General features: G+C 44.2%; 1 protein-coding gene across 1 annotated transcript; it reads right to left on the bottom strand.

Moving 5' to 3' along the window:
- Positions 1-280: 280 nt before the first annotated feature.
- LOC122130931 (neurabin-2-like) lies at positions 281-8070 on the bottom strand. Its single transcript, XM_042705790.1, has 2 exons — positions 7883-8070; positions 281-6552 (listed from the first exon to the last, which is right to left on the bottom strand). Exon 2 carries the CDS (start codon positions 6490-6492, stop codon positions 4807-4809), a length of 1686 nt encoding a protein of 561 aa, XP_042561724.1. The 5' UTR covers positions 6493-6552; positions 7883-8070; the 3' UTR covers positions 281-4806.
- Between the last annotated feature and the right edge of the window lie 4348 nt (positions 8071-12418).

Raw genomic sequence — 12418 nt, 5'->3', positions numbered from 1 at the left:
TCACAGATAAGTCTGACAGATCAGACAGACAAGCAGGGCGCAGGAATCTGGGACCAAATGAGGGAGGGGGGGGAGGGTGAGAGGGTGAGATAAGGAGAAGGGGTAGAGAGAGATGGGGGACAGAGAGAGAGAGTGAGGGAGATAGGGAGAAGGGGTAGAGAGAGATGGGGGACAGAGAGAGTGAGGGAGATAGGGAGAAGGGGTACAGAGAAAAAAAGACAGAGCAAGAGTGAAAAGAGGGAGAGAGAGAGAGAGTTAAGCAGATTAGATAGATAAGAGCAGAAGACTGGAGAGGACAGCCAGAGACAGTAGGCCAGTGCATCATGATAATGTGTGTTGAGGGCATCGAAACACTGACCACTGAGAGCACGCTGACCCTTCATCATTACTGCTGTCTACTCATGATGATGGTATTCAAACCAGCCCAGTTAAAAAACCTTGATGATGTCACAAAGCTTAAACATGGTGCGTCACCCGAGGCAACGTTACTATGCCAACGGTCTGAGCCAGCAACCGTCCTCAAGCTGGCCTCACTGTATGCGACACAGTCCAAGTCAAAACTCAGCTATAATCGAGAGCATCTGCATTCAAATCCTGAGGTGAGGTCTGACTAGAGTGGAAGCCAAAGAGGGTGACTTGGATAATTATATTAGTCCCACATACATTTAAATAAACAACATAGTTTGACTGAAATTTGTACCAAGAAGACTGAGTCATCACTGTAAATGCAACAACGTTTAAAACTGCCACATGATAAAACAGGGACATGACTGAGTAACATCAAAGCTATCCATTATGTTAACTGACTACCCCAGGCACTGTGACTACCGCATCTACAAACATGTACACATACTAAATGTCTTGCTGAAGAAACTGAGATAGATGAATATTTCACTGGTGTAGCCAGTATTGATTTTAGCACCTGGGCCAACCTACTTTCTCTTCCCACTCAAGCAGCACTAGCAGACTGATCACTACTGTCTAAGTGAGGGATCTCTGTGTGTGCAGCACAAACTCTTATGTTAGCCTCGGCTAAACCCCTTGCCAAGTCATTTACTTTTACTCATTTTGCAGGCTCTTTCATTCAAAGCCAATGCGTATTGAAACCATGTAAGGCTACTTAAAGTGTAAGTTCCCCCCCAGCTCTGAGCCTAGCAACACCCACTGCTAAATGGCGGGCGAGGGGCTGAGAGTTTACTCCATTCCCATGTATGTGTATCATGATGCAGATTTGTACCAACTGGTAGAATCAACGTCAGCATTGCTCTTGGATTATTTAAAATAATACATGGCGTGTTGAGTCATTTTCAACTCATCTAATGCCAATTTTGACAATATTAAGACGAGCATTGATGTGTTTCAAGATAATTTACTTTGCAACTCAAAAAACACATTTAAGGGTGCACTACCTCTTTAAGGTATACATGTCTGCCAGTAGGTGCTTATGAAATCCCATATTAACATACATTAGGTAATATATGTTGACAAAATGTATTACACTAAATACATTTTGAAGTGCTTTATTATGTCTTGCAGTCTATACAATAGATACATTAACATTATCGAGAATATATTATTTATATGCAAACATTTTTTGTATGCATTTTTAGTAAGTGGTTTCTGCACACACCTCACAGGACTCTGGTCTATCCAGGCATAACTTCAGAAGCTGGAGCGTAGAGGATCACACACAAGAGGCAAGGTAAGACGTCTGTCTGTATCTATCCCAAAGCGTGAGAGAGAGTCTCTAAACCAGTCGGACCAACTGGAGAAGCCAGAGGGAATGCTACCCACAGACGAAATACACGACAAGTAGGCTAATGACAGACCTGAGGCTAATGACGCTATTCTAAAACCACATACTCAAACAGTACTGACTGATGAGCCACAGCATGGGTAGGGGAACATACAAATGTTATGTGAGGAAAGGGCACAGTGAGACCTCTTTTCGATTGGCCTCTTGGTCTTGCTCTTGCTCTGGACGGAGTTTGTCAAAAGCATATTTGAGTGTGCTAACTATGAGAGAGAGTCTTCAAATGTAGTCTCTCTATCAGTTAACCATGGTTGTTGAACGATGCTTTTGGGAATGCAACCCTGATTGAGTTTCTTCTCACATTTGAGAATGACAAACTCATACACATATAAAATAGGGAGAAAAATGCTGTGTGTTTTGGTTAAAGGGGAAGAACATTTAGTCTACATTTAGCGACCTGTGTTTGTGTCAAAGCACAAGGACAGAATAACATCCTGGTTGGCAGATGGCTACTTGGGTCGTGCTCTGAGACCAAGTATAAACTGGGCAACGCATATTTCCTGATGCGCCGCAGAGAAAACAGAAGCCACAAAGATGTGACAAGGTAAAAGTAACTTATCACACAGCATTGGTCCTCTCTTTGCGGCCAAGTCTCCCTACATGGCAGCTAAATCTGTGTAAGATCCGGCTTCGGCCTGGTGTGGATCCGGCTCCTTTAGGATCCTTTCTACAGTGCTTGATCTTCACCCATCATCTACTTTTCCTGTTGCTTACCTGGTAGAGCAAGGTGCTAACAACACCAAGATCATGTGTTCCGACACCCAGGGAACACCCACACTGACGAAAAGTTATATCTGTACTGTAGTGTAAGTCGCTTTGGATAAAAGCATCTGCCCTAATGAATATGTGTAAATCTCTCTCTTTCTCCTCTCCGTCCGACTCCATCCAGCCATAATTACACTTGTCACCGCTTCTCTCACAATGCAGCTTCTCATTGGAATTCCCTTTTTTTTCTTCTTTTGACCATTACAATTCATTTAAATTCATGCACATTATTTTCCCTGATTCCCCCAGCTGAACACAGCCTCCATTCATGGACTCAAAAGGGCGGAGGAACAACCAAACAAGCAGCAGCGGCAGCCGACGGGCCAGGGCAGCACTGGTCAAAAGCCTCAAAGACTTAAGAGGGCCTTTAGAGGAGACAGCCCAGTGACTCAGACACAATGCCAGTGCTTGTCTCCCTCATGCCCCTTCCTTCATCTCTCTCTCTTACTTTTTTGGAGTGGAACGAGTGACCTGTAGTCGCAGTACTGTTTTATCTTCCTCTGTTATATTAGGAGGCATAGAAGGGTGAACGGTGCATATGCGCTACTATCACAGGGAACTGTATTACTTACAAAAGAGGATGAGGTAGGACAGCAAAAAGGATGCTAGCTGATACAATGCAAGGTCGCCCCAAACTGCTTCAGTACAACTGTCTACCTTAATGTAGCAGAATCCATGAAAATGCCCACTGGGTTGGAACAGATCTGGCCCGGCTCTGGACCTCGGTCCACTTAAGATCCAGCAAACATCTAGAGAGGTATCTCAACACGTCCCTGAAAATCATGGATCAGCTTTCTCCATTTTCAGGAGTATGCATATGCGATATGCAAAGTACAGCACATGGTGGTACTAGCAGACCAAAATGCATTACAACAGAGGAGTGAAAATAATGTTTGGGGTCATTTCAAATCACTCTGCGAGCTGTTGAAAATTCTCAGCTCTGCTAACTCTCATCGCCTACATCTATTTTGTTCTCAGCCCAAATCTGTTGAAGCGAGTTACTCACAGGTGGAGCAGCTATGATTACATAAGTAACTGGAACTTACTGTGGGTAGCTAAAAAAGACGAAAAAAAACCAAAGGGCTATTTATCAGACCTCTTACTCAACAGCTTTACGGTCACCAAACTGCTGCCAAGGCAGGGACACTGAAGGCAAGAGCCTCTCAGTGACAGCGAAATCATGACGTGTCACAGCAAGTTTCACAAGCCACTGCTTCCCTGCTGCTGCAAACTGCTCGGTCAGGCGGCCAGCAGTCTTCTGAGAGCACATCAGACCGCGTGGTCAGAGTCATAAACTACAGGGACCAGTTGGGTCGGCGAGATCACAGCAACTTGACCGACATATGAGAACGGCTAAAAGTCATTGTTATTGACACCGTTGCCTTTTTAAAATAGACCGGATGCACTCATCATTGGGCACTGTTCCTTTACACAGTGTTTCACAGAGGAGATCAAAGCTGACTGACTGAGATCCTATAGGTATGACGAATCACAGACATCATTTTTAGCTGCCTTCAGTTTGTTGCAATGCCATCAACAGATAAAGAACATCTCACTATAAATGTGTAAGCAGTGGCACGTATAAGAATTAGTCATGCACTGAATCGTCACATTCAGAGCCACTGGTGTATGCATCACATGTTCGCCACCCAGAAGGAGACACTGGCTTAAGGGTTGAGTAACCATAGTGATGAACTAGCACTGTCCTGTTTGTGGAAGCTTGTCATGTGAGAAATTGCGAGCGATTACGAGTGTCAGAGGCATTTGGAGAAAATTCATGTTTCCCTTTAGTAAAAATGCAAAGAAACATGTAAATAATTAAAATAGATTCCTGCTGCTGTCCATAGAGACCAAGCCAAGCAAAGATACTCAACTATTTAGTACCAGCTGGCGCACACAACCACTTATGAATGCTGATGACAGCTCAACCCTTAAACACACCCATTCTGTGCCATCATGGAAAAGTGAGAAACCTGCAGCGCTGTTTTTTTTCCTCTCCAGATCTACTATCTGTACAGATTATGTACAGATCACGTTTAAGATGGCAACCCAAGCTGGATCATGCCATATCAGGGCCAGATTTGGTCCAGAGGCATCATCTATCTAAGATCCCACCTGCTTATCTACCTGCTTTGATTTCACATCGGTCAAAAGTCTTTTCTGACCCCTCCACGACCTCCATTTGATGCTAGCAGGACTGCTATGCAGTGTATGCAGAATCACAACTGTCAGATGCCTTTAACAGTGAGCAGTAGGCTTAACCGACAATAGTAACCACTGCCACATATATCACCTCCCAAGTAAAACACATAAAATCTTATCGAACTGCACTGACTGTTTCTGACTCTTCGTTTATTTGATGTACAGCTGACAACGCTATAGTAAATACAGCTGGTGTGTAAACTCACCGTGATTGGTCCGACGCTGAAGCATATCTTGCGGTTAGCTGGTGCTTCGTCCTCGGCGGGCAGGCCAGGGATCTCAGAGCTGCTGGACTCAGGCTCATAGGGCTCGTCTTCGTCCACCTCCTCATCCTCGTCCAGCTGGCTGCCTCCTGAGTCATCCCCGACACCACTGTAGGCACTGATGTCCACTAGGTCGCCCTCTGAGTAATCCTCCTTCCGGGACTCCTCCTCGATCTCGTCCTCCTCCCCCATCAGTCCTGTCCCTGGCCTCTCCGCTCCATCCTCAGTGACCCTCACCTGGGGGCCCCCAAGGGCCTCACCATTCTCTAAAGAAGCGTGAACCTCAGCTTGGACCAGTCTACTCCCTGCCTCCACGGTATCTGCGTCCTCCTCGGATTTGAGCAGCTTTTCAGGCTCTGCAGCTCGGGCACCCACCTCCTGTGCAGGTCGGTCCTGGGCGTCTCTGTGCAGCTCTGTTTTGGCAAAGCTGTGGGTTGTTGGAGCCTTGTCTCCCATCTGAGGGCCCTTCAAGCTAACCCTCTCTGCTTGGGTTCGGGCTTTGTTTCTGGGACTCCCTGGTGCAGCCTCCTGCCCCTTCCCTGGAGGACCCCCTTCTTCCTGCTGCACATCTTGTGGGGGGAGTATCCGCACCTTCTTGGCAGCAATTTTGGAACTAGGAGGTGGAGGGGGCGGCGGTTTGCTTGGGATGGGGCTGACCCCTCGCGAGGACAGCGGAGAGGCGGAGGTGGAGGCGGGTCGATGGACGTTGTTGCGGATCTCGGCTTTCTCAAACACAGCACTTAGCTGGCTGACTGTTGGTGACACAGCCTCAGTTGGACCCCCAGCCGTCGTCGGCTCCAGGCTGTCCAGGGACTCTGTGCTGCCGTTGAAGCGCACCACAACGTCCAGGCGCCCATCCTGAAAGCCAGAGGCACGCTCTTTCTTCAGCAGGATCCGGTTGGTGGCCGCCTGCTTCTCCTGTTGGGTGCGTTGCTCAAAGATCTTCCGCATCTCCTGCAGCTTGGAGTACCCAGCGGGGGCTCCGAGGGGGGTGCTCCCATCTGCCTTGCCATCAAAGCGGCTCACCCGATCTGTGACAGCGGAGCCAACCTTGAACCCCAGGGCACCATGGTCCATGTTATCAGTCAGACTGCTGGCTCGCAGGATGGACAGGCGCACCTGGTCGCTTATTCTGGATGGGTCCTGGTCCTGGTCCTGGTCCGGGTCCTGGTCCTGGTCCGGGTCCTGGTCGTCCTTTCCCGGGGTGGTCTCCATTTGCATGAACATGTTCTTGATGCGATAAACATTGGAGCCATAACGGCGGCCTCTGCCTGTGGGACGTGCTTTGCCGTCCTTGGTGTTCTGCCCGTTTGCGGCGCTGTTCAGGGTGTCGGTGGCCTGCTTGAGCGCTTGCATGCCCGCCTCATAGGCATTCCTGTGCGGGGAGGCGCTCCGGAGTGAGGTGCTAGAGGTGGCGCTAGCCGCGGAGGGGGGTTCTGTTTTCATCATGGTTGATCACACGTTGCTTTGGCTGAGCTGAAACGTCATAGCCCCCCCTTGCTTCTCCGTCTGAGCGACAGCAGAATGGAAGAAACAGACGTCACCCAATGCATAGAGAGGGTAGAAAGGACAGAGCATGAGTCATTTAAGGACATTAATTAATACACAGACACATGAGGACACTTCTCTAATCAGCTCTGGTTTTTTTTTTTTACAGTAAACTGAAGCATAGTGAAAAGACACTCTTAGTGTCAGAGACCACACTGGATATAGATCTCAACATATGCACTGGTAAACTAAGTCGTTAAGCAAGCATGCACTTGTTCACATGTTACATTGACAAACGTATTAGTATATTGTTTCTGTAATGCAACTATAATCACAAACGATACAAAATTACTAACTAACAGAAAAACACAACAAAGCCTGGAACATGTATCCATCATTCACCCAGGTGGGAAGGTAGCATTGCAGCCATTTCCTCACATTGTTTTTAATGGAATAGGTAGTATTTCAAGTTTATACCAATGTTATGACATCCAGCCCTGTGTGCAAACGTGTTTAAGACGTAAACATCTTTTGTTTCAATTATTCTACCAATATATTTTTTGTAAGAAAATATATCCGCCTGAAACGCAAAGTAGGCTACAGGCTACGGCATTTCCTTTTCTGTTATTGAGAAACAGGTCTGAAGAGGACCACATCACTTCCCCCCGAAATGCTTAATTGCTCTCGCTTAGCACAATTCACTTGTGCCTTTCTTCACAGCCTTTCTATTCATGTATAAGACAGGCGTGAGGTTTGGATCAGTATTTAATTATCCGGCATCATTTATCTTAGAGGACAAAGTTGTCATGCATCACCAGAAATACAAGCAGGAAGTCGTTAAATACGAGAGATTTGAAAAATAATACGTATTACAGAAAACAGAAACAAAGAACACAATAAATGAGAATGCATTTGAGTCTAGCGGTTTATGCAGGAGCCCTTGAACTACCATATGCGTTATGCAGGCTTTGTTATGAGCGAGTCTCATGCTAGTCGCAACCGGAGCATCCAAGTAGGAAATAAAAACCAGTGTTAATAAAAGTAAGTATACCTTTCGGTGGTTCAATGATACACATCTAAAGAAACTGTATTATTTATTTGTTTACTCCACTAACAATACGAACGTGTCATCAAATCTCCTGAGGATGTCATGTTTCGACATTTGCACTAGGACCCTGCGGATAAGAAGGGCCTCGCTTTTTCAGCTGCCTGATGCCTAGAGTCAGCTACGTCGCTTCCTGCATCTTCTGCTGTGCATATAACAGTTCCCTATTCGTGTCAAAAACCAAGAAAGGCAAAAATAACAATGAACAGTGATACATTTCATTTCAATACAATGTCTTTCTGTTACCTTATTTCCTGCGTTCATCAAAGGCTCGTCCTGCCGTTACCTACAGTACGTCAGTTTGAGGATCCATTGTGTCCACAACCCGTTTTCGCCCTCTCGATTCCCCCCTCGATCGCACACTGGGCTACTGACGCCTGCCCTCTCCCGTTCGCTGCACTCGTTGTCCTGCGCGCGCCTTGCCCCCTCCTCTTGCACTACCTTCGGCATATGGCATCACAGGTCTCTTTAACCCTTCAAGCAGAGCAATACGTTTGTCAGTCATGTAATTTATCTTTCTGATATAAATTGAAAGACGAATTTTAGATAGGCCAGTTATAGCTACCTTTGTTAATGTCATTTAATGCAGTTGTGCACATTCAAAACAGACGTTTTTTTAACACCTTAACGTTTTACTATATGCTACTGAAAGCCTGTTAGTATTAGCACACATGGTAAAGATGTATCTCAAAAAGAAACGAATGTATTGTTGTATTGTTGTGGGATCTCAACTCTTTGTATAAAAAAAAAAAGTCAAAAGTTGACAACAGCGGCGTTGGTCCTGGAATAACGGGAGATTATTTGGTCATGTAAAATGTAATGGCAGGTGTGCCCCCTAGATATGGAGGTCCACTGCAGGACCAGTTACGAAACGAGTGAGGAGCACACCAAGTGTGAATCAGTATGCACGGGTTGACTTTCGGCGACCTCGTGAGGTGAAATGAGGGAAATCATGAGAACAGCACTTGGTAATATTTTACGTCATACAGCAGCATGCATGCTACATCTGTCTACGTTTTAAATTAAAATGGCAGTTTTTAGTGAAAACGAAAATGGCGTAATTCACATGAAAATGGAAACGCACTTTCACATTAAAACATAGATCCATGCCTATACTGAAAGCCACAGTCTCCGAAACACAGTGACCTATTTTGTTAGAGATCTTGATTGGGTATGTGTGTGTGTGTGTGTGTTAGAGAGAGAGAGAGAGAGAGACAGAAAGAGTGTGTGTGTGTGTGTGTGTGTGTGTGTGTGATAGAAAGAGATGGGGGGATCTCACCTCCTTAGTGGATTATTTCCCCCAGGGGGCCTTTGACACTGTTCCATCCTGAAGTGTATGTGAAGTGTGTTAAATGTGAGTCCCCACTGAATTTTTTTTTTTTTACCTTTCTCCTACATTCCATTCATAAAACTTTAAATGAATGATTAGCAGAATGCCTTACTGTCCTAGAAGGTATGATTACTGAGACTTCCTTTCTTCTTAATAAATAAATACATATAATATAATTAACTGGCAAGTATGTATTACGACCTAATGTTATCAATAACGATAAGTACCACAGCAACTAATAACTGAAAACAAATAAACATATAGCCTAACGCTTTCAACATTTGTGCAAAACAACACTGCTCTCTATTTCTCGAAGACCTGCCCCTTTTTGTTGTTCCAGAGAAACAGACTGTGCGGACCAGTAGAGGGCGACACGACTCACATCTGTTCAGACTTCAGAAGTATCAGCATCAACAACCCTCCATTCTCTTGTATTCCTACATATTTTGTATTGAAATTGAACCTACAACCTACATTTAACCTAAATTAAATAACACAGCTGCTTGACAGTTTCCCTGAGCCCTCTCAGAAATAAAGTATGTGGAGCTGGTTCATTCAATGTTTGGATTTGTTAGGATGCAAGCGACTAGACAGGCAACAGCATTGGCTGTTGAGTTGCATCGTAGTGTGTGCACTACGTTTTCGAGAGCCATCCGATCCATCAGATTCACTTCGTCCAACTCGGGTGCAGAGCTGGAGAATACACACACACACAAACACACACACACACATGCACACACATTCACTTGTGCATATGCCCCCCCCCCCCCCCCCCCCCCCCAACACACACACACACACACAGACATACACATGTGCACAAACATCCACACCGAGACACACACACACACACATGCACAGACACACACGTACATTGCGCTGCTGCACGGTATCCGTAGCAACGGCTCCCCCTGTGGTCACGTGAACACTCAGCATCATAATGACCCAGATTTGGCATATCTGTTGTTTCCCTGCCAGGCCCACCCTGTCGCACATCCCACACACCTCAAACAATCGGTGGAGTAATGGCTTCACTCTATGCATGTCAGATGGCGAGATAATAAAACTTTTTTCTTTTTTGAATAATGAGAGGATATTAGGTCACAGATCTTACAAGGTGTCCTTAGGTTAACCATAGAGCTACATATACTATGCCACAACAATCCTTTTTATGTGTGAAGTTGACATGGTTTATCTCCTGCCAACTCCAGACATTTACTATTTTTTAGCAGTAATCTGCATTGACGTATTGTAACAACCCAAATGAGAACTATTGTTTCTCACTGATACAAAAGTAGCAAGGGGCATTTCTTGCTTTCTTGTCAGTTGGATAATGCTCAGAAAAATCCACTATGTTTAAAGGCAGACTCAGCAGTTAGACTCCCTAACAATCTTTCTAAATACCGTATGGAACTCTCCCCATATCATTGCACTTAGTTAAATTTGACCTCTGCAAAGGACTTGTTCCTCCCATAAAGGTGTATTTCCATAAACTTAAGATTTAGTCTCACAGTGCCAAGTTGTTGGTTTGTTGTTCGTATTAGTTATGAATAGAAAAACTCTTTGAAGCAATCGTCTGGAGGAGAACCAGAGCTTTTCATTCATAATTTTTTTCTGTTTCAGCTATTTGCTCTTTGGATTTTTTTTTAACTATTATTCATGTAGGCCTACTCTTAGTCTTCTTAAATTGGCTTCCACGTCTTCGTCCTACAGAAAAATGGCACTACAGTAGTCTCCACAAGATGGCGCCTCTGTCATTTAAACTAACTCGAACAAAACACAATGACGAATAGGCTGGGACTGCAACACTTACAATCTGTAACCATTATGACAGCTGCAACCATCTGTAATTAAATGTTCCATTTCAGAAGACATTTTTCTTAGGTCGCATCCTAAACTGGATGGTTTGATTTGATAACCTTTTCTATAATATGTTTACACACACACGCGGGCAGGCACACGCACAAGCAAATAAAGCAATACGTTTTCATAACTGAAAACATCTGTGAATTGCAGTCCTTAATATTAAATACACTGCACTGTGACTAATAAGATTGTAAGGAATAGTTAAAGAAAATCATCCTTGTGAACAAACAGCATAGACCCATCATACATGGGACCAGGAGGAAATACTTTTGGTTCCAACATTCTTAGACCGAACCCTGCACAGATATCCAGTGAAGGTATGCAGACAACGGGCCCTTTGTTTGAGGCCCAAGGAGAAGCACCTAGCGCAACAGTATCACAAGCACTTTCAGGAGAGGAGAGGAGAGGAGAGACGCTGGAGGTCGGTTTCATTTCGATTTTGGAGTAAAAATTCACAGCACAACCTGGAAACAGACTGCAGAGGAGTCTTATAAACGCCACGGCCCCTTTTACTGGTCAAAACAAAAAGGAAACAACTTGATATTTGGGCAGGAAGACGATTATGTGAAGGTAGTTACAAATTCAGTATCAGATTGTAAATCTGAGTATACTGACTAGGAATAAGAACGAAACCATTCTCTTGAACATCCTGTGACGTCAATTACAGTGGACATGTTTACTTTGTGTACGGATCTGTTTGCCCAGCGCATGAATTTTGTATTTAGTCTACACGCGTTTTACGGATTTACTTCAAATGGAGTTTCTCTCTCCCATCTGTTGGATTACATTTTGGATTTATACAAAGGAATCGTACGTTTCAAATCATGGGTAATTGAAAGACTTCAAATAGAAAAATGGTTTCGATACAGGTAAGCTCAAGACAACCACTGCAGAGGACCAAAGTTCCAAATTAAGGTAGGCCTATTGTACAGTAGCTGGAAGTGTTTTCTGCACTTGCAATAAATTCCAAATCTCCTGAAGCAATATAAGCATGTTGTTGACTGAAATGTTTTTTTTTTAAAGACAATGCTGAAGTTCAAAGAAACAGGTACAATTGTAAGACAATTATTTCTGAGATTTTCTTTAATCTTCCTTTCAGTCAAAAACAACTGTAACAGGTGCAAGCCATGCTTCATTCAAGTCCTTTGGGCAGTGAAGGGATAAGTCAAGATCACGTCTGACAAACATAAGGTCGACCACTTAACATGCTTTATTTCAGCATTCAAAATAATTAAAAACATCTCAAATTATTATACATATACAAAATAGGTACAGATCCTCTTGATTTTATCCCCTATGGTGTGTCTGCTTCTCTCATGATAGTTGGACTTTCTCAGTTTTTTCCTGTTTTCATTTTCCCAAAACTCTTGTCAAAAACAAATGAAATCAAATACAAAAGGGCTCGAGGGGTAACTGCCAAAGGCAATTGGACAACATGAAGGGAGGGGTGTAAAAAGAAAACCAAAAGACAACAACCAAAAAGTGTCAAAAAGGTGTTTGAAACAAAACAAAACAAAATAGTTTAAACAAATCCACCTGCTTATTCTACACTAACAAAGACTGTGTGCATCACAGCTGTAGTTTTTACC

This window comes from Clupea harengus, unplaced genomic scaffold, assembly GCF_900700415.2.
Source record: "Clupea harengus unplaced genomic scaffold, Ch_v2.0.2, whole genome shotgun sequence".
Classification (NCBI taxonomy): domain Eukaryota; kingdom Metazoa; phylum Chordata; class Actinopteri; order Clupeiformes; family Clupeidae; genus Clupea; species Clupea harengus.
The sequence above is the reverse complement of the archived record's forward strand: the minus strand, read 5'-3'. Positions and strand labels throughout refer to the sequence as shown.